At 49.0% G+C, this 23,281-nt stretch overlaps 1 protein-coding gene across 1 annotated transcript; it reads right to left on the reverse strand.

Annotated features, from left to right (window-relative positions):
- Positions 1–7,258: 7,258 nt before the first annotated feature.
- dmac2 (distal membrane arm assembly component 2) lies at positions 7,259–22,969 on the reverse strand. Its single transcript, XM_067975053.1, has 6 exons — positions 22,878–22,969; positions 20,956–21,137; positions 16,842–16,922; positions 14,100–14,239; positions 11,639–11,801; positions 7,259–7,809 (listed from the first exon to the last, which is right to left on the reverse strand). Exons 1-6 carry the CDS (start codon positions 22,923–22,925, stop codon positions 7,620–7,622), a joined length of 804 nt encoding a protein of 267 aa, XP_067831154.1. The 5' UTR covers positions 22,926–22,969; the 3' UTR covers positions 7,259–7,619.
- Between the last annotated feature and the right edge of the window lie 312 nt (positions 22,970–23,281).

The raw sequence follows: 23,281 nt of genomic DNA on the forward strand, positions 1-23,281 counted from the left end.
GGGGAGAGAGCAGGGCAGTGGGATTAGTGTGGGATTGATACAGGGCTATAGGGAGAGAGTAGGGCAGTGGGATTAGTTTTGGAATGATACAGGGCTATAGGGAGAGAGTAGGGCAGTGGGATTAGTTTGCGATTGATACAGGGCTATAGGGAGAGAGTGGGGCAGTGGGATTAGTTTGGGATTGATACAGGGCTATGGGTGTAGAGTAGTTTTTCATTGTTCAAGCAAAGAGCAGGCACAGAAACAATGGGCTGAAAGGTTTCCTTCTGTGCGGTAAACTTTTTTGGTTCTGCAGGGTCCACCTTTAGTGCACGGCCAGCGGGGGAGATGTCGAATGATTGTACTGAACAGTTGGTGCAGAGCAGCAATTATCAAAATTTCTCAAGTTAACAACTGAAAAGAGATTCCTGGAAAAACAAGCTCTTTTCTCATATCTGATCATCTGCTCATTTATTTCATTTGCTGCTGTATTTGAATAAAAAAAGTAAATTTATTGGTTGTGATGTGTTTTTTTATGTCCAGGGAACATGATAAGGGATAATATAAAGTTTTATCCTGGTTATAAAATCACCGATTGGATGTTTTGGATAAGTTGTTAAACGAGTCTGCCCTCTCAGGTCGTGAAAGGCGCTATGTAAATGCAAGTTCTTTCTTTCCCTGCTATTTCCCACCCCTTCCCCAACAAGTCCCCAATTGGGAATTCCGCTGGGCGTCCACCAGCATTGGGATTCAATGGGGTCAGCGACAGGTCACACAGGCAGGCCGAAGTCCCATCATGACACACTTCCATCAGCAGTGCCACCGCTGAGGAGAACCCAGGTCACTGCTTCCTCCCACAGAGTATCAGCAGAGTCCATCTAATAGAAGCCAAACCCAAATCCATTATCTTAAAGGGCCATTCGCACAACAAAGCATGCAGCTACCAGGATCTGAACCCAAAATGGCAATGCAGCTAACCAGTATTAACATCGAGAAGTCTCAAGCTAGCCTGGTTATCTCTGGGAATGGAAAGCCTGGCCTTATGAAATGTGCATCTCCCAGACCGGGTTATCTCTTTAAAAGAGAACCTGGTTTTAACGCAGTAGGCACAAAACGCACTCTAAACATTGCACTATAGCCCATTATTTATAGGCCAGCCTTGACATTGAGCGATGGAAGGCTGGCCTAGCGCAGGGGCATCACATGATCAGTCCCGTTCCCCCCCCCCCCCCCCCCCCCAAATCAATGACCACACTTCTCAGCAGGGGTCGCTGGACAGCGATCAGGAGCAAGCATTTCGGTCAATTTTATTCTCCTCCCTTAATCTAATGGTGCTGAGGCCAACCGCAGCGCCTGTACTGCCTCTTTTGGCTGAAATCAAGTACTGCAGTGAGTTAGTCCACTGTGGCTCAGTGGGTCAAAAGGTCATGTGCTCACAGTCCCACTCCAGAGACTTGAGCACAAAACCTAGGCTAACACTGCATTGCAGTACTGAGGGAGCATTGCACTGTCGGAGGTGCTGTCCTTCGGATGAGACATTAAACCATTGGCCCGTCTGCCCTCTCAGGTGGATGTAAAAGATCCCACGGCACTATTTCCAAGAAGAGCAAGGGAGTTCTCCCCAGTGTCCTGGTCAATATTTATCCTTCAGCCGACATCACTGAAAACAGATGGTCTGGTCATTATCACATAGCTGTTTGCGGGATCTTGCTGTGCGCGAATTGGCTGCCGCGTTTCCTACATTACGACAGTGACTACACTTCAAAAGTACTCAATTGGCTGTAAAGCACTTTGGGTCGTCCTGAGGTCATGAAAGGCGCTTTATAAATGTGTCTTTCTTTTTCTTTCACTAAAATCCTGTGCCCTTTTAATGTATTCACAAAAATCACCTGCAGCAATCTTCCCAAACAGTGGTTAAAAATGCAGGCAGAACTCTTTGAGAGTCTTAAACCTGAAACGTCCCCTGCCCAAATCCTGTTCCTCCACAGACGCTGCCTGACCTGCTGACTATTCACAGCTTTCTTTGTTTTTGTATTCAGTGTTCCAGCATCAGCTGTGTTTGGCTTTGTTCTTTCGGGGTTTAAACTGGCAGCTGCTTCTCCTCTGCTTGAAGGAAAGGCTATTATTGGATACTGGATCAGTCGCTATGTGTTAACGCCACAGCCTGCATTGTGCATGTGTCGGAGTGATGCTGATTTGTAAACAAGTCCTTGGCTTTTGAGCAGAGCCAGGCATTGTTTCGATGAGGATATAATTACAGTTTCGTGTCATTCATGGCTGGCCAGTGTGTGGGAAAGCAGCCATTTGATATTCCAAAGCAACTTGGGCCCAAATGTTATCTCTATAGGGAAGAAATTACAATCTCCACTGGCCTGAAACAAACACTTCTGCAAACCCAATCCAAATTCCTCTCTCCAATAATCTATTGCAGGTGTTAATCCATCTAAAACTTAACCTCTTTTAAAATAAAGTGTCAAGATATTCTCCAGCTAAAAACAGTCAAGCAGACACTAAAATATTGCAGGGAGAAATTTGTACAAACATATTAAATGTCGATAATAGAACATCAATTGTAAATTCCACTCTTGTATTTTTAAGATTCAGTCTGTTATGCCCTTATTTTTTCAGAAACTCGCTTCTGATTAATCAAGCACGTTGATTTTAAATGTGATTGCTGCGTTTGTAAATAGTTTTGTTCAGATTTCACCAGGATCACATGGAGTCTTCCTCATAATTTTGTGACCTAATCTTAAAGAAAGAACTTGCATTTATATAGCGCCTTTCACATCCTCAGGACCTCCCAAAGTCCTTTGCAGCCAAAGGGTTACTATTTTTTGACGCGCAGTCACTGTTGCTATGTATGCAAATGCATCAGCCAATGTGAGCACAGCAAGATACCACAAACAGCTACAAAATAAATGACCAGATAATCTTTTTTTTAGTAGCGTTGGTTGAGGGATAAATGTTGGCCAGGTCACCGGACAGAACTCCCGTGATCTTCAAATAACACCATCGGATTTTTTTTTTTACATACAGGATTCTGTTCTGGGACCACTTTCGTGATCTCAGGACGTCCCAAAGCACTGTACAGCCAAGGAAGTACTTTTGAAGTGTAGTCACTGTTGCAATGTAGGAAATGCGGCAGCTAATTTACGCACAGCAAGATCCCACAAACACCATTGAGATAAATGACCAGATAAACTGCTTTTAGTGATGTTGGTTGAGGGGTAAGCATTGGCCAGGACACCGGGGAGAACTTCTCTGCTCTTCTTTGAATTAGTGCCGTGGGATCTTTCACATCCACCTGAGAGGGCAGACGGGGCCTCGGTTTAACGTCTCATGCGAAATACGGCACCTCCGACAGTGCAGCACTCCCCTCAGTACTGCAGTGGAAGTGTCAGCCTGGATTTTATACTCAAGTCTCTGAAGTGGGACTTGATCCCGTGACCTTCTAACTCAGAGGTCAGCATGCTACCCACTGAGCTCTGGAATTCCCTCCCTAAACTGCTCCACCTCTCGCTCCTTCTCTAAGAGGCTCCTTAAAACCTGATTTCTTTTGTGTGTCTCAGTGTCAAATTTTGTCTGAGAATGCTCCTGCGAAGTGCCTTCGGACGTTTTTACTATGTTAAAGGCGCTATATAAATGCAAGTTGTTGCAGCAAGAGCCCATCTCCATAAAAATCAAGCTGAGGTTTCATATTCTTCCCATCACAAAAAAACAACGCACAGAATGGAAATCTGCCTATTGGACAGTTTGCAAAAGTGCCACAAACACCGGATGAGGGCTAATTTCCAAATCAGAAAAACAGCAAAGGAAATGACTGAATCCAATTAGTCAGGACACCGGCCTTTCACCTCTCCGGCAACTGTTTCAAATCTCCCCCGAGACACACTCAATCTCCGGGGGAGCCCGTTTTGCAGGGCTCTTAAGCTCCACAGATCGAGGGGCCATAATGTGTTCCGTGAGTGAGTTCTACATAGACTGTGGGATGCTGCTTTTGGCCTTTCCAGACTTTCACATACTCCATGGGAAGAGGGAAGGTGCATGTGCTGGTCGTAAGGTACTCCAGACGAGAGCACGTAATCTAGGCTGATACTCCTAGTGCAGTACTGTGGGAGTGCTGCACTGTTGGAGGTGCCGTCTTTCGGATGAGACGTTAAACCGAGGCCCCGTCTGCCCTCTCACAGGGAAGTAAAAGATCCCATAGCACTATATCACATTGCTGTTTGTGGGACCTTGCTGTGCACAAATTGGCTGCCGTAGGGCTGCTACTTTATGGTAGCAGCCATGGCTCAGTGAGTAGACTCTCGTCTGAGTCAGAATGTCATGGGTTCAAGCCTTACTCCAGAGCTTAAGTACATAATCTAGGCTGACACTCCCGCTGCAGTATTGAGGGAGTGCTGCACTGTCGGAGGTGCTGTCTTTCGGATGAGACATTAAATTGAGAACCCGTCTGTCCTCTCAGGTGGGTGTAAAAGACCTGGTGTGGTGGCCAATATTTATCCCTCAAACAGATTATCTGGTCATTATCTCATTGCTGTTTGTGGGAGCTTGCTGTGAGCAAATTGGCTGCTGTGTTTCCTACATTACAACAGTGACTACACTTCAAAAATACTTCATTGGCGGTAAAGCGCTTTGGGACATCCTGAGGTCATGAAAGGCGCTATATAAATGCAAGTCTTTCTTTCCTCTTTACAATTAAGGGGGAAAAAATAACAGGCTGTTCCTGCTCCCGATCGCTATCCAGTGATTCCTGCAGGGAAGTGCACGTGGTCAGGCTCAGCCGCGAGGCCAATCACAATCGAATAGCCCACGGCCTGGGCATGGCACTGAGGGCGACCGGTGCCCGTGGACCCGCAAACCCCCAGCAGGAGCCGGGGGCCGTAAGAAAAGGGGGAAGAGAGAGAAAAATAAAAAGAGTCGAAAACAACAGCGAGAATGAGCGACCAGCATCTGCCGCTTAAAGAGCTTCCAAAATGCTCAGTTCTGTAATTTTCCAGGGTCACCAGAGAGCCTGTGTTGTTGCAAATTCCTGCAGTCGTCCTCTGCCCACGGCCATCCGCACATACTGAAATGTGAGGGCATCGTGTTCCAAACTGGCAGCAATTCTCACAGTCAAGCCTGAGTTGGCAGCTGGTTACAGGCCTGTCAGCGTTGCCAGGAGTCTAGCTGGCTCTTGAAGCCGTGTCAGAAACAATCCAAACTAAACCACAAACATCTCACTACTTGGATTTGCCTTGGGAAGCGGCAAGGCAGTGATTACAGCGTAAACTCCACAGGCGTATTTACACAACAAATTCTGAAGAGGGAAGGGTTCGTCATCCAACCCAGCTGGCAAAGATCCTGTTTGTGGGAAGTGCTGAGAGCTTTGAGTTGTATTTCCAAATGTAAGAAGTCTTACAACACCAGGTTATAATCCTGATGTGGAGATGCCGGTGATGGACTGGGGTTGACAATTGTAAACAATTTTACAACACCAAGTTATAGTCCAACAATTTTATTTTAAATTCACAAGCTTTCGGAGGCTTCCTCCTTCCTCAGGTGAACGTTAACGTTCACCTGAGGAAGGAGGAAGCCTCCGAAAGCTTGTGAATTTAAAATAAAATTGCTGGACTATAACTTGGTGTTGTAAAATTGTTTACAAAGGTTATAATCCAACAGCTTTATTTAAAATCACAAGCTTTCGGAGGCTTCCTCCTTCGTCGGGTGTCTCACCTGACGAAGGTGGAAGCCTCCGAAAGCTTGCGATTTTAAATAAAGCTGTTGGAGTATAACCTGGTGTTGTAAGACTTCTTACATTTGTCCACCCCAGTCCATCACCGGCATCTCCACATCATGGCTTGTATTTCCAAGTTATTCTTTTCCCCTCAGAAACGTGGCTGCAGCTGTGGGGTGGGGACGGGACCTTAGCTCAATTATCTTGGACGTCCCACGATCGGCTGATTAGGCAAGTGGAAAACTTCTTTTGGGGGCGGGGGGGAGGGGGCATGGGGGAAGAGGGGAATTCTTCACAGGTGAGCCTACAGGGGGTGAAGTCAGGATTTTTCTCTCGTTACCACTGCTTCAGCGCTGGCAAGGGGTGAGGGGGGGGTGGGGAGAAAGAAAAGACAAGACAAGAAAATAAAAAAAAGACAAGACAAGTAATAAAGGCAAGACAAAGGAAGGAAGACAGACAGATTGACTTGCATTTATTTAGTGCCTTTAACACCTCAGGATTTCCCAAAGTGCATTACAGGCAGTGACGAACTTTTTTGAAGTGTAGTCACTGTTGTAATGAAGGAAACGCGGCAGCCAATTTGCGCACAGCAAGCTCCCACAAACAGCAATGCGGTAATGACCAGATCGTGTTCTTTTAACTGTTGCTTGATGGATAAATATTGGCCCGGGAGTCCCCTGCTCTTCTTCGAATGGTGCCGTGGGATCGGTTACGTCCACCCGAGAGGGCAGACAGCCCCAGAAAGGTTAAATAAAGGCAGCAGGACGATCGCTGAATTGCAGCACAATGAAGTGGCACCTGGGGATGTATATATTTCAAAATGAGACTTCCTGCCCCTTTAAGTTATTGTAAGCATCGGCTGCATGGGGCATTTCCTCCTCCCACTTCCACCACTGCCACCCACCACCACCCCCGCCCCCGTCAAGCCCACCCTGCGAACTTAATGCCGTCTGGAGAAAACATTGAGTGGTGGCTGACTATTCGACTGTAGGAGCATCACAGCCAAGCCCCAATCGTGTCCAGACCCGATGTGCTTGCACGGACTTTTCAACAAGGGGAGCAAGGACTCTGGTCGAGTTATCTCTTTCCTAGTCTGGTTTGAGGTGGGGGTTTCTGTGTGCTGTTGCAGGACACCTACACCACCACCACCCCCACCCCACTACAAGATGCACTGCAGCAACTCGCCAAGGCTTCTTCGACAGCACTTCCACCACCTAGAAGGACGAGGGCAGCAGGTGCATTGGAACAACATCACCTGAACATTCCCCTCCAAGTCACACACCATCCCGACTTGGAAATATATCTGCCGTTCCTTCATCGTCGCTGGGATCAAAATCCTGGAACTCCCTTCCTAACAACACTGTGGGAGAACCTTCACTGCACGGACTGCAGCGGTTCAAGAAGGCGGCTCACCACCACCTTCTCAAGGAGATGGGCAATAAATGCCGGCCTTGTTAGCAACTCCCACAAGCCAAGAATGAATAATTAAGAAAAGACCCCTCTCTCCCAGACATTCATCACAAAGATGCCAGTGATAAACCGGGCGTCGGTGTCACAAAAATAAATGGTTTGAACTTAAATTTAATAAACTTTCTGTTCAAATATTTGAAACACTAACTGATTTGAAACACTAACTGAGACAAAAAACATAATTCGAGGGGAACGCAATGCCCTCTTTAAGCCGACAAAGTTCTGTGAGGGTAGCATTGTGATGAGGTCTGACACAGTTAAAGATCGGTTCACAGGTACCTGCCAGGCTAATTCATTCCACTATGTTCATCCTGCAGAGGTATCGGGATGAGGGGAAACTGAAAGATGCCACATTCTGTGCTCCTGTGCACCTTCTAGTGGCTGATTCAAGAGCTGCACTGACACTAGGCAGGAGACCTAAAAGAGGTCGACAGGCAAAGTTCGTCCCAGCCGATCACAAGTTTGGATTCTGATAGGAGGTGCTTTTTTCAGGATCCTGGCCCGGCAGGGACTGCTGTAACAACCCGTCCTCGTACTCTATCCCCACAATCTCGCACTGTGGCAGACTCTCTTCCAGCAGAATTCTCACTAATCCTCGGTTATCCACAGAGGGAAGGTCCGACAGATCCAGCCGCTTCAAATTCCTGCGCAAAAGAAACAAAGATCAGTGGCTCATTTGAAATCAACACCAACCTGCATTTATATAGTGCCTTTAACGTAGTAAAACGTCCCAAGGCACTTCACAGGAGCGTTATCAAACAAAATTTGACACCAAGCCACATAAGGAGACATTAGGACAGGTGACCAAAAGCTTGGTCAAAGAGATAGGTTTTAAGGAGCGTCTTAAAGGAGGAGAGAGACAGAGAGAGACGGAGAGGTTTAGGGAGGGAATTCCAGAGCTTAGGGCCTAGGCGGCTGAAGGCACGGCCGCCAATGGTGGAGCGACGGAAATCGGGGATGGGCAAGAGGCCAGAGCTAGAGGAGCGCAGAGATCTCGGAGAGGTGTAAGGCTGGAGGAGGTTACAGAGATAGGGAGGGGCCGAGGCCACGGAGGAATTTGAAAACAAGGACGAGACTTTTAAATTCAAGGCATTCCCGACTGGGAGCCAATGTAGGTTAGCAAGCACAGGAGTGATGGGTGAACGGGACTTGGTGCGAGTTAGGATACAGACAGCAGCGTCTTGGACGAGCTTAAGTTAAGTGGAAGATGGGAGGCTGACCAAGAGAGCATTGGAATAGTCATGTCTAGAGGTAACAAAGGCATAGATGAGGGTTTCAGCAGCAGATGAGTTGAGGCAGGGGCGGAGATGGGCGATGTTACAGAGGTGGAAGTAGGTGGTCTTGGTGATGGAACGGATATGTAGTCGAAAGCTCATTTTAGGATTAAATAGGATGCCAAGGTTGCGAAACCAGGGATACAATGTGCACAGAACGAGGCAGAGAGGCAGAGATCAGTCAAGAGACGTTCAGATGTGTCCTGGTCATCAGTGGAGTGCAGCCTGTGCCGTTTTAGGTGTCAGGCTTGGCTCAGTGGGCAGCACTTTCACCTCAGAGTCAGAAGGTCGTGGGTTCAAGCCTCTCTTCCAGAGACTTGAGTGCATAATCCAGGCTGATGCTCCCAGTGTAGTGCTGAGGGAGAGCTGCACTATTGGAGCTGCTTCGAATGAGACGTTAAACTGAGGTCCTGTCTGCCCCCTCAGGTAGATGTAAAAGATCCCATGGCATTATTTGAAGGAGCATGGGGAGTTCTCCCCAGTGTCCTGGCCAATATTTATCCTTCAACCAAGACCACTAAATCAGATTATCTGATCATTGTCTCATTGCTGTTTGAGGGTGCTCACCATGCATGGAATCATACCCCTTCAGGAGAGATGGGGTGAAGACTAGGGAATAAAGGTGGTTACTGAAGCTCAGCTCCCTCACACTGGCCCCTTTCACCCTTCTAGGATGGTGACCCAAAGTGAAAGCTCCAACTGGATCTCGTGAAGTCACCTGACCCAACAGCGGGGCCCACAGAGTCCAACTGGTTAATGCAACGCCTGCAGTACGCTGCCTCCAACACAGTGAGGTGTCACAAACAATCAATACTGCAGGAGGAACAACAACTTGCATTTATATAGCGCCTTTAACATAGTAAATCATCCCAGATACTTCACAGGAGCGTTATCAGACAAAATTTGACACCGAGCCACATAAGGAGACATTAGGACAGGTAACCAAAAGCTTAGTCAAAGAAATAAATTTTAAGGAGCGTCTTAAAGGAGGAGAGAGAGAGGTAGAGAGGCGGAGAGGTTTAGGGAGGGAATTTAGGGCCAATGCAGCTGAAGTCACGGCCGCCAATGGTGGAGCGAAGGAAATCGGGGAACACAAGATGATCTGGACAGGTTGGACAGAGGAAAACTACTGGGCAACAGAGGGAGCTTTACTCTGTATTTAACCCATGCTGCACCTGCCCTGGGAGTGTTTGATGGGACAGTGTAGAGGGAGCTTTACTCTGTATCTAACCCGTGTTGTACCTGCCCTGGGAGTGTTTGATGGGACAGTGTAGAGGGAGCTTTACTCTGTATCTAACCCGTGTTGTACCTGCCCTGGGAGTGTTTGATGGGACAGTGTCGAGGGAGTTTTACTCTGTATCTAACCCGTGCTGTACCTGCCCTGGGAGTGTTTGATGGGACAGTGTAGAGGGAGCTTTACTCTGTATCTAACCCGTGTTGTACCTGCCCTGGGAGTGTTTGATGGGACAGTGTCGAGGGAGTTTTACTCTGTATCTAACCCGTGCTGTACCTGCCCTGGGAGTGTTTGATGGGACAGTGTAGAGGGAGCTTTACTCTGTATCTAACCCGTGCTGTACCTGCCCTGGGAGTGTTTGATGGGACAGTGTCGAGGGAGTTTTACTCTGTATCTAACCCGTGCTGTACCTGCCCTGGGAGTGTTTGATGGGACGGTGTAGAGGGAGCTTTACTCTGTATTTAACTCGTGCTGTACCTGCCCTGGGAGTGTTTGATGGGACAGTGTAGAGGGAGCTTTACTCTGTATCTAACCCGTGTTGTACCTGCCCTGGGAGTGTTTGATGGGACAGTGTAGAGGGAGCTTTACTCTGTTTGATGGTGCCTGAAGTGGAACGTGTTCCATTCTCCAGCAGTAACATTCCTTACCCACAAAATGCTTAAAACCTAACAGGGGTGTTTTTGCAACTTTGCAATGCAAATGATTGTTGCTAAATGCATTCGGTTCTTCCCGGCTGTTTGTACAGGTTTGACATTTATGGGCCTAGAAAGGGCAGCTCTCGGAGCGGCCACTGGCGGATAAATCCTAAATTAGCCACTCGCAGCTCTGAGCACGGTTCGCTCCGAGCCCACGAAACTCAAACCGGTAAAATCGGTCGGGAGTAAGAGCTGGCACAAGCGGAGGTCCGAGGTCGGAGCAGCGGGCGCCATGGAGACAGGACAGCGATCCTGGCGTCATGGGGAGAGCGAGGCTAGGTACAAGTCGACGGGTCAAGGCGGCATCACAGGGAGCAAGGAGTTCAGGCAGGTGCCTGTAGTCTGTAAGCTGACACAGGACTCAAACATCTGGCCACGCTCTGCAACAGGAAGTTGAATCGGAGACTCGGAACCACGCTCGGTTAGGGAAACAGAGAGACGTTTGTGCTTTGACACCAGGCAAAACGGAATGAGACAGGGCTGTCCCAATAGAGGCCTGAATTTGGAAGTAAAATTCAAGTAAATTATTCAGCTTAAAACCTTTGTTGAACTGATGAGATTCTTTGCAAATGCACCTTTTAAAAATGTTTCCAGTGGTTTAAAAATATCAGATATTAGTTTTTTTTTAAAAACTTTCAGTCTTCTTTTTTCATTTTCAATTCCCTTGACCACAATTGCTTTAATCCTTCCCTCCTTTAAATGTTGCCCTCCCTAAAATAGCTGTGCATGAAACTGGGCTTACAAAATACAAAAGAGAAAGACAGAAAGAGAGAGAGAGAGAGAAGGAAAGAAGGAAAGAAAGACACATTTGTATAGTGCCTTACACATCAGGACTTCCCAAAGTGCTTTACAGCCAATTAAGTACTTTTTGAAGTATCGTCATTGTTGTAATGGCTGCCAATTTGTTCAAAAAAGATTCCACGTGCATCAATGAGATAATGACCAGGTCATTTATTTTTAGGTGTTGGTTGAGGAATAAATATTGTCCAGGGGAGAGAACTCCCCTGCTCTTCTTCGAAATAGTGCTTTGGGACCTTTTACGTCAACCTAAAAGGGCAGATTTAACGTCTCATCCAAAAGACGGCAGCTCCAACAGTGCAGCACTCCCTCAGTACTGCACTGGGAGTCTCAGCCTGCCATTTTGTGCTCAAGTCTCTGGGAGTGGGGCTTGAACCCACCACCTTCCGACTCAGAGGCGAGAGTGCTACCCACTAAGCCACGGCTGACACCACAAAATTAGCCGCGCCCATCGCTGGTTAATGTAACTCACTTCAGATGGTGCAGTGATGCCAGGCCTCGCTCCGTGACCCTCGGGCAGCCGGACAGCCTCAACTCTTCAAGTGAATCTCCAAACACGTGCAGTCGACTCAAACACCAGTCGTCAATGTAGGGACAGTTGCTCAGGCTCAAATACTTCAGCTCCGTCAAACACACTGAACAAACACAAGGAGATTAGCAAAGGAAAGAAAGAAAGGACTTGCATTTATATAGCGTCTTTCACGACCTCAGGACGTCCCAAAGTGCTTTACAGCCAATGAAGTACTTTTGAAGTGCAGTCACTGTTGTAATGTAGGAAACGAGACAGCCAATTAGCGCACAGCAAGATCCCACAAACAGCAATGTGATAATGACCAGATAATCTGTTTTAGTGATGTTGGTTAGGACACCAGGCAGAACTCCCCTTCTTCGAATAGTCCCATGGGGTTTTTTACGTCCACCCGAGAGGGCAGAGGGGGCCTCATTTTAACATCTCATTCGAAAGATGGCACCTCTGACAGTGCAGCACTCCCTCAGTACTGCGCTAGGAGCGTCAGCCTAGATTTTGTGCTCAAGTCCCTGAAGTGGGACTCGAACCCACAACCTTCTGACTCAGAGGTGAGAGTGCCACCCACTGAGCCAGGGCTGACACCTTAGAGATCAAAGTTCGAGGGACACAGGTTCATACGGAGGCTGCAGCTACACACCAGTTACAAGAGGAGGTGAGCGGGGATGAAGGGAGCCTCAGGCTACAGGCACAGTCCCCGGGGGCTGAATGTTGGACAAGACCCCGGGAGAACTTCCCCCTGCTCTTCTTCAAATAGGATCTTTTATATCCACCTGAACAGGTAAATAGATCTTTGGTTTAATGTCTCTTCCGATGGGACAGTGCCTCCCCATTAGTGCTGTGCAGAAGGGTGGCCTAAGTTCATGTGGTCAAGGCCTGGAATGGGGCTGAAGTGCAGGACCGTCTGACACAGGGACAAGAGAGATAAGAACTGAGCTAAACTGACACATCAGCCAGTGCAGTACAAGGCATTCTGACTGGTTTGATATGTCTCCTGGTCTTTGTAATCAGACAAATGAAGTCTGAGGGACTGTGGCGAGTCAGGAGGGGGGCAGGGGAACAGGGGACAGACAGGGCCCGAGAGTACAACAGCAACTTGCATTTATATAGCGCCTTTAACGTAGTAAAACGTCCCAAGGCGCTTCAGAGGAGTGGAACCAGACAAAATATGACACCAAACCATAAAAGGAGATATTAGGACAGGTGACCAAAAGCTTGGTCAAAGAGGTAGGTTTTAAGGAGCGGTTTAGGGAGGGAATTCCAGGGCTTAGGGCCTAGGCAGCTGAAGGCATGGCCGCCAGTGGCGGAGTGATTAATTGCGCAATTGGAGGAGCACAGAGATGTCGGAGAGTTGTAGGGCTGGAGAGGGTTACAGAGATAGGGAGGGGCGAGGCCAGGGAGGGATTTGAAAACAAGGATGAGACAAACCACCGGATCTGCTAAAAAGCATCAGCGTGTTTGCCGTGTGTAATAACGAGCCATTCGCGGTCCCGCTGTGGTATGGCGCCATGCAGATCACAAAACTCCCAGGTTCCATCCCCAGCTGATTGAACTGCTCTCAGCCAAAGCAGCGACATTACAACTGGGTCCAGTATCCCCGAGCTAGAGTGGGCAAAGGGAGAAAAATCAGTGAATGCTCCCACTTCTAATCGCTGTTAAGTGACCCCCCTTATTGGCAAGTACGTGTGGGCGTCGGGTGAGGACAGGGTTCAACTTGGCTGCGATGCCCTCCGAGGTGGAAGAGCCATCGACATTCATAAGACAAAACATGGCCACTTGGATGAAGTACTGGAGGGCGTCCAGTGCCTGTGGAGCCATATTTCTGCAAGGAAGGAGAAAGACAGAGAGAAAGAAAGAAAAAAAGGAAGGAAAGGAAAGAAAGACTTGCATTTATATAGCGCCTTTCACAACCTCAGGACGTCCTAAAGCGCCTTACAGCCAATGAAGTACTTTTGAAGTGTAGTCACTGTTGTAATGTAGGAAACGCGGCAGCCAATTTGTGCACAGCAAGATCCCACAAACATCAATGTGATAGTGACCAGATAATCTGTTTTTATAGATGTTGGTCGAGGGATAAATGTTAGCCAGGACGCCAGGGAGAACTTACCTGGTCTTCTTCGAAATAGTGGCTGTGGGATCTTTTACGTCCACCTGAGAGGGCAGACGGGGTCTCGGATTAACGTCTCATCCAAAAGATGGCATCTCAGACAGTGCAGCACTCCCTCAGATCCGCGCTGGGAGTGTCTGACGGGGTGATTGGCTCAAGTCTCTGACCCAGAGGTGAGAGTGCTACCCAGTCAGCCACATCTGACAGCGTAGAGCCTTATTTAGGACAGGAGGAGGAGGAGAGAAGCTTTGATATGAACCTTTGAGTAACACATGTCGCTGATTTTTACCCGACGCATACCTAAATTCTCCAGTCCATCGTAGGTTATGGAGGAGTGGCTGGCATCGATCGCTTCCAGCGGCACCTCTTTGAAAGTCAGGAAATCCCAGCTGAACTTGCCCCTTCGATTTGCCTGGATCCATTCCTCCTGACCTGCAAACCTGCAAACAAAAGACGGGTTGGAATCATTGCTTAGGGATGAGCAAAGCCCACAGTGAACCACAGGCATTTACGGAGTGCAAGGAGGCCGATTGTATCTGTGCCAGCTCTTTTGCCAGAGCAATCCAGAACTAATCAACACACTGCCCTGGGCACTCCCAATAATCCCGAGTCTTCCCTTGCTTCCAATATCGATCCACTTTTTTCATATTCCCTTTCAGCTTTTCTAATCTCCCTTTTCAACTCTGCACTATATTTTGATTGTTCCTCGGTATATCCTTCAGTAATGCCAGCCCTAGTTTGCTAATATGCCTCCCTTTTAAGTGGCAGTTTAGTTTTAATTGTTCCCTGGAGCTCTATCCTTTGGTGCATCCGAGGAATATATTTATTTTGTACTCTATCCAATCTCACATTTGGGATCTTGCTGTGCGCAAATTGGCTGCCTCGTTTCCCTACAATATAACAGTGACCACGCTTCAGAAAGTACTTCTTTGGCTGTGAAGCGCTTTGGGATGTCCCGAGATTGTGAAAGGCGCTATATAAATGCATCTACAAGGCACAAGTCAGGAGTCTGATGGAATACTCTCCACTTGCCTGGATGAGTGCAGCTCCAACAACACTCAAGAAGCTCGACACCATCCAGGACAAAGCAGCCCGCTTGATTGGCACCCCATCCACCACCCTAAACATTCACTCCCTCCACAGGATGCACTGCAGCAACTCGCCAAGGCTTCTTCGACAGCACCTCCCAAACCCGCAACCTCTACCACCTAGGAGGACGAGAGCAGCAGGTACATGGGAACAACACCACCTGCACGTTCCCCTCCAAGTCACACACCATCCCGACTTGGGAATATATCGGCCGTTCCTTCATCGTCGCTGGGTCAAAATCCTGGAACTCCGTTCCTAACAGCACTGTGGGAGAACCTTCACCACACGGACTGCAGCGGTTCAAGAAGGCGGCTCACCACCACCTTCTCAAGGGCAATTAGGGATGGGCAATAAATGCCGGCCTCTCCAGCGACGCCCACATCCCATGAACGAATAAAAAAAAAGTTCTCTCTCTCTCTCACACATTTGAAGATTCCCCACTGCTGATCCACTGACCTCTTTACTAACTTTTTATTTGCCCAATTATTTCGGGGTAAATCTCAATGAGTTTTGTCCTTTTCCAGTCCAGCACCCTTATCTTTGACTCTTCGTCATCCTTTTCTGTTTTTACCCTGAATTTATGTCGCGGTCGCTATTTCCCAATTCTTCTACTACTCTCACAACGGTTATTTGCCCTGCTTAATTTCCTGGAAATAAATCAAGAAATGCTTCGTTCCTTGTTGGACTAGATAACTTCATGCAGTGAGTAACTGCGATTAAGTCCGATTAGTCACCATCCCTGGGAGAGCTCGGGAGGCTGGAGAGAGTGGGCATGTCAGGATTAAGGGGGTGATCTAATTCAGGTGTTTAAGATGATTAAAGGATTTGATAGGGTAGATAGAGAGAGAAACTATTTCCTCTGGTGGGGAATTTAGAACAAGTGGGCACAACTTTAAAATTAGAGCTCGGCCGTTCAGGGGTGATGTCAGGAAGCACTTCTTCACACAAAGGGGAGTGGAAATCTGGAACTCTCTCCCCCAAAAAGCTGTTGAGGCTGGGGGTCAATTGAAAATTTGTCAGGCAAGGGTATAAGGGAACCAAGACGGGTAAATAGAGTTAGGATACAGATCAGCCATGATCCAACTGAATTGTGGAACAGGCTCGAGGGGCTGAATGGCCTCCTCCTGTTCCTGTATCTCAAGCTGATGACACTAACTAACACATTAACAGATCTCGGTGTTCCAATTTAGGATTCAGCCACCAAAGAGGAAAGAGCTCTCTCCAAACGTCCAGGCCCACGAAATTCAAACAGAACAAATAAGAAATGATGTTAAGTGCAAGTAGGCGAGTGTGTGGTCTGCGGCCTCGCATGCTGAACAGCCCTGCTCAAACAGGGCACCTATCGATCGGTTGGGGTGGCACAGGCACAGGGCAGGGAGCAGGCCGACTGCCAGCCTCTCAACTAAACGACAGGAGCATTCACCTCCATCCACACTGCCACCCCCCCACCCCCACCCCCGCCACCAAAAAAGCATTTCTGCTTTTCCTCCAGAGGTCCGCGACCCGGCCAGACTGCCAACTGAACGCAATGGGGTCAAGGTCATCGCCGGTGACGCCCTGGATAAGGAAGATGTCCGGAAGGCGGTCAAAGGTCAGGACGCGGTTATCATCATTCTGGGAACCAGGAACGACCTGAGTAAGTCTCTCCGAGGGGCAGCTATGTGGAACTCGCTACCACGTGGAGTGGTTGAGGCAAATTGCATTGCTGCATTTAAGGGGAAGCTGGATAAATGCATGAGGGAGAAAGGGATAGAAGGATATGCTGATAAGAGTGAGGTGGGAGGAGGCTCGTGTGCAGCGTAAACACTGGCATAGAACAGATGGGCTGAACGGCCTGTTCCTGTGCTGAAAATTCTACCTAATTCACGCGAGATACTTCGTTCTGCATTAAGCGAGTCAGCGACTGTTCAGAACTCTGTTCCACAATGCAGGGAGGAATATACCGTGACATACCGTACAGCTCCTCTCTGGCACAGGATGTAGTAAGCTGCTGCAACGTAAGCACCGTACATGCTCTGGGTGTACCCATAGTATCTGCAACAAAAAGAGAATTGGCATTTATATAGCGCCTTTCACAACCTCACAACCTCACACAGTGTTTTACAGCCCATGAATTACTTTTGAAGTGTAGTCACCTTTGTAATGTAGGGAAATGCAGTAGCCAATTTGTGCACAGCAAGTTTCCACAAACAGCAATGACCAGATAATCTGTATTTGGTAGAGTTGGTTGAGGGATAACTATTGGCGGAACTCCCCAGCTCTTCTTCAAAATAGTGTCATGGGATCTTTTACGTCCACTTGAGAGGGCTGACGGGGCCTCGGTTTAACGTCTCATCCGAAAGACGGCACCTCCGACAGTGCAGCACTCCCTCGGTACTGCACTGCGAGTGTCGGCCCAGATTACGCGCTCAAGTCTCTGGAGTGGGGCTTGAACCCACGACCTTCTGACTCAGAGGCGAGAGTGCTGCCAACTGAGCCACGGCTGACACCCTGGGGCACCGACGCCAACCGTAGTATCCCAACCGAAGTGCCGGCTGCGATCAGTGTCCTCGGCACAGGCCGGGATGGGACCACCCACTGTCCCGCCTTCAATGGCTGAGGACCACTTCAGCCAGTGCATTTAGTCACTGAGCCACTGCCAGGTTTTTGTGTCGGTCTCATGCAGGCAGCAAAATAGTTCTCAGTCTGAATAACAGCCTTCACAAACTGGGTTCCTTTTGTGGACAATAAGCAGCGTTCCAGAAAACAGGATCCGGATATATCAGGAAAAACACCACTGGATAACAGGATGTTCCAACCCTTCATATCCTTAATTAGACCCTCATACAACACAGGCCTCAAAGTTAATTTCTAGGGTCGCCCAAGGACCAACGATCAGTGAAATCTACTGGTCCTTTTATCAAAATCACCGGCCCTGGTAGTCTCAGTGACTCTCTCCTTGTGATTACATACTACTCTTTCCCTGCAAGCTCTCCATTTCCTGCTTGATTTCACACCAATTTTGCTGCCTTGTACAGTGAAACCTGCTCCTAAGGAATCTTGCAAACGACCGACAACCGCAAAACATGGACACTTCGTGACAGTCCCAAATATTTTACACGATATGGTGATGCACGAGAAGCCGGAGTCAAAAAAATGGCGAGATTTGATGCAGGGAGTTGTCGGGTTTGAGAGATGGGGAGGGGGCGAGGCCACGCAAGGATAAGATCATCAAATTTGAGGCTTTGGGGGACTGGTGATTTGTTTCTAGCGTAGGGCAGTTTTTTTTCCCCGCTGGAAAGTTCAAGTGAGGAGATGGCCAGACTCGCCTCTGATGCCCACCATGGTCAAATAGCCTGACGCCACTCGCTGCCTAGGTTCACTCGTGAAGAATGAGTGGATGCCTTCAAGGGGAAGCTAGATAAGCACGAGGGAGAAAGGAATAGAAGGATACGCTGACAGGGGTGGATGAAGTAGGGTGGGAGGAGGCTCGTGTGGATCATAAACGCCAGCATAGACCAGTTGGGCCGAATGGCCTGTTTCTCTGCCGTAGACTCCATGTAATTATAAAAGATACACTCTGAAGCGCTGGACACTCGCACATTACACACTACGGAAAGTCTTCAATGTAACAAGCTCTAATTACGTAGTGTATTTTACACTTTAAAACACAGGGCATGGGCCCTGTAAAGTCTCTCACAAGCAATGTCACCAGTGCCTATGTACAAGGGGCTGATTGCAATTAAGTTTCTCCGTGTCTAATGACCGTGAAATGTCAGGCATCTGTTCTAAGTCAAATTCAGGAAAGCTTTGAGAAAATGGCAGCTAACCCCAAGTGTAACGAGTTATCACTGGACCAAAAAAATACCAAACTCATTAATCAGCACGGGCATAGCAAAAACCTTCTCAAGTGGTAAACTGCAAATCACTGGCCATCTTTTTAAGTGACTCTAGATGAATAATGAATGAAGAACGGATGGGCCAGATTTTGATATGATGGGTAGCAAGTTGCTGAAAGTGCGAGCGGATGATGTCGCAGCGAGGGAAACCGGGCATCTGGGACCCCAGTGAACAGGGCAAGCAACTGGGTATCTCGTCAATCAATCGGATTGAAGGATTGTGAAATCAACAGCGCAAGAACTGAGAAGAAAGTGTAAATTACAGTGGGTGAATTCAAAGTCAAATCAGGTACAGGAAGAGAAATAAAGAGAGGGAAAGAAAGATTGGATTAAGAGAGAGAGGAAACAGACAGAAAGGAAAAGCTAAAAAAATATATTTTTAATTTAAAATTTGACATTATTAAAATCTCCAATAATTAAAACCTGAAGGAATGAGACTCCTCATTTGTAATAGTTAATTTTCAGAACCAGAGAGATTGATTGGCAGTAATTAACACTTAACACGTCGTTAAAAAGGGACTTAACTTTCTGCGGCGAGTTTAGTTCCTATCTACCGCGCAAATAAGCAACTTCACACCGTTCAAAGCATTTCAATGGTGAGGCAGACAGCGAGATGCCATTTTGGCGAAGCTGACTGCGGAGCGGCCCATCTCGTACAGCAACTTTTGGATATCCGCATTTAACCAGGCCTGAATTTGCTGTAGTATTTGCGCATAAATAATGGCGAGTGTCATTAGCCTCACCGTTATTTTGACAGCAAAATCTGGGCCGATGTCTTTTATTTGTACGAATGGGTAATCAATTGCGCTTATTAATTGCTGATTTTATGAAAATAAAAATACCATTTAATAAGTGATTCGATTGCAGGAATATACGAGTATTTACCGGGTAAAATTTATCAATCGATGACTATCTACGTACAGCCAGGCTGAAACTACAGACAGTACAATGACCTTTTGGAAAACACAGACAACTGCGAAAAGCAGATGTCCATGATTCACAGATTCTACTGTAGGTGGATTTTCTCTTGCATTTTCTATTCCCCCTGCTGTCGTTTGGTGCCCTGTTAACCTTCCTCTCTTCCTGTTTCTCCATTTGTTTCTCCGACTGGGTTCACATCAAGTGGGTGCGGATGTCGTTCTGCGGTGACCAGCACCGCCTGGTGCCAACTACCCGACACTGCAACCAGTAGCACCGTACAGAGGTGGTGTAGAGCTCAGGGGGACTAGAACACGCACTCAGTACAGAACCAGCGAGCGATGAACAAATGACATGTTGTCATTCGAACGCTGACCCCCTGGCTTGGTCTTTCTCTGGGTAAGAAACTAAACTCTCCCTTACCCCCTCCAACAACAACTTGCATTTATATAGCGCCTTTAACGTAGTAAAACGTCCCAAGGCGTTCCACAGGAACGACTATCAAACAAAATTTGACACCGAGCCACATATGGAGAAATACTAGGGCAGGCGACCAAAAGCTTGGTCAAAGAGGTAGGTTTTAAGGAGCATCTTAAAGGAGGAAAGAGAGTTAGAGAGGCGGAGAGGTTTAGGGAGGGAATTCCAGAGCTTAGGGCCTACGCATGGCCGCCAACAGTGGAGCAATTAAAATTGGTGGCGCAAGAGGCCAGAATTGGAGGAGCGCAGAGATCTCGGAGGGTTGTAGGAGGTTACAGAGATAGGGAGGGGTGAGGCCATGGAGGGATTTGAACACAAGGATGAGAATTTTAAAACTGAAGCCAGACTGGGAGCCAATGTAGGTCAGCGAGCACAGGGGTGATGGGTGAACGGGACTTGGTGCGTGTTAGGATACGGGCAGCAGAGCTCCACCCCCATGATCTGGGGAGACTCCAACTGTGAATGTGCATCTTATCATTGCACTACTTCAAAAAAGAACTTGCATTTATATAGCACCTTTCACTACCTCAGGACGTCCCAAAGCGCTTTACAGTCAGAGTACTTTTGAAGTGCAGTCACTGTTGTAATGTAGGAAACAGCCAATTTGCCACCGTGGGATTTGAATTCCCATTCTCTGGATTGGTCCAGGCCTCTGGATTACTAATCTTGTAACATAACTACACTACTGTATCCCGTTGTGGTACACTGATTGTGTATTAGATTATAACCGGCTACATACTTGGTTCCGAAAGACCAACTTGTAACAGATTTGCGTTAGTGTGATCTCCACTTACGCATTTTGCTTCCGTAGTTTCCAGTTTCGAAATGCCAGGCTCCAGTTAAAAAAGTTTTCGATGTCATAAAAGTGTTCGTAAAGTTTCAGCAGGCCTTGCTTTGCCCAGTGTACCTGTGCCGGCTTCGAGGAGTCGCTGTGCGTCCGGCAGCTGAGTGGCACCAACAGCTGGCATCCTCTCACCTGCAATTAAAAACAACGGGTCACTCAGCAGCATCAGGACTGACCAGTATCGCAGGGACTGTGTCCCCTACACTGACCAGTATCGCAGGGACTGTGTCCCCTACACTGACCAGTATCGCAGGGACTGTGTCCCCTACACTGACCAGTATCGCAGGGACTGTGTCCCCTACACTGACCAGTATCGCAGGGACTGTGTCCCCTACGCTGACCAGTATCGCACGGACTGTATCGCTGACCAGTATCGCAGGGACTGTCTCCCCTACGCTGACCAGTATCGCAAGGACTGTCTCCCCTACGCTGACCAGCATCGCAGGGACTGTGTCCCCTACGCTGACCAGTATCGCACGGACTGTGTCCCCTACACTGACCAGTATCGCACGGACTGTCTCCCCTACGCTGACCAGTATCGCAGGGACTGTGTCCCCTACACTGACCAGTATCGCACGGACTGTGTCCCCTACACTGACCAGTATCGCACGGACTGTGTCCCCTACGCTGACCAGTATCGCAGGGACTGTGTCCCCTACACTGACCAGTATCGCAGGGACTGTCTCCCCTACGCTGACCAGTATCGCAGGGACTGTGTCCCCTACGCTGACCAGTATCGCACGGACTGTGTCCCCTACGCTGACCAGTATCGCACGGACTGTCTCCCCTACGCTGACCAGTATCGCAGGGACTGTGTCCCCTACACTGACCAGTATCGCACGGACTGTGTCCCCTACACTGACCAGTATCGCAGGGACTGTCTCCCCTACGCTGACCAGTATCGCACGGACTGTGTCCCCTACGCTGACCAGTATCGCACGGACTGTGTCCCCTACGCTGACCAGTATCGCAGGGACTGTGTCCCCTACGCTGACCAGTATCGCAGGGACTGTGTCCCCTACGCTGACCAGTATCGCAGGGACTGTGTCCCCTACGCTGACCAGTATCGCAGGGACTGTGTCCCCTACGCTGACCAGTATCGCAGGGACTGTGTCCCCTACGCTGACCAGTATCGCAGGGACTGTGTCCCCTACGCTGACCAGTATCGCAGGGACTGTGTCCCCTACGCTGACCAGTATCGCAGGGACTGTGTCCCCTACGCTGACCAGTATCGCAGGGACTGTATCGCTGACCAGTAATAATGGGTGGGGGAGGGAATGGTAAAGAGAGGCTGTGTGCAGAGGGGAGGGGCTGAGAGAGGGTCTGAGAGAAGGGGAGGGGCTGTGAGGAGAGGGGGCGGGGCTGTGAGGAGGGGGAGGGGCTATGGGAAGGGGAGGGGCTGTGGAGAGGAGGAGGGGCTCAGGAGAGGGGGCGGGGCTGTGAGGAGAGGGGCTGAGAGGGGGAGGGGCTGTGGAGTGGGGTGCGTGACTGAGGAGGGGGCGGGGCTGAGAGGAGGGGCTGTGGAGAGGGGAGAGGTTGCGAGGGGCGGGGCTGTGAGGAGAGGGGGAGGGGCTGTGGAGAGGGGAGAGGTTGCGAGGGGCGGGGCTGTGAGGAGAGGGGGAGGGGCTGTGGAGTGGGGAGAGGTTGCGAGGGGCGGGGCTGTGAGGAGAGGGGGAGGGGCTGTGGAGAGGGGGAGGGGCTATGGGAAGGGGCGGGGCTGAGGAGAGGGGGAGGGGCTGAGGAGAGGGGCTGTGAGGAGAGGGGGAGGGGTTGCAGGTTAACCTCTGGAGCGGCTGTGCCCCGCTGGGAGGGGGCGGAGGGCCGTGGGCTGGGCCCCGGGGTGTAGCGCGGGTTCCGGTGCCGGTTCCCTACCGTTTTCCGTGAGGACAGCGCGGCCCAACGGCTCAGCAGCGCCGCCATCCCTCACCGCCGCGCCAAGGAGTGTGCACCGAAAGCAAGAGCGGCCCCTTGACCCTCCGTGAGCTGCGCTGGGAGGAGTCTAATTCACTGCAGCGCCACGGAAACCAGGAGGACTGAACAGTCCAGCTCCCAGTTAAGATGTAGTTGAGGTGTGAATTTAACCCACGGGAGGCTGGGCCCCTGGTTTACTCTTCAAACCCTTGCAAAAGTGGGGAAAAAGTCACAGGCAGACCTTTCATTTATTCAGTTACTGACCCACATTACTCTCCCAGACCAGGTGGTCAGTTAACAACAACAACTTGCATTTATATAGCGCCTTTAACGTAGTAAAACATCCCAAGGTGCTTCATAGGAGC

The sequence above is a fragment of the Heptranchias perlo genome, chromosome 41, assembly GCF_035084215.1.
Source record: "Heptranchias perlo isolate sHepPer1 chromosome 41, sHepPer1.hap1, whole genome shotgun sequence".
Taxonomy (NCBI): domain Eukaryota; kingdom Metazoa; phylum Chordata; class Chondrichthyes; order Hexanchiformes; family Hexanchidae; genus Heptranchias; species Heptranchias perlo.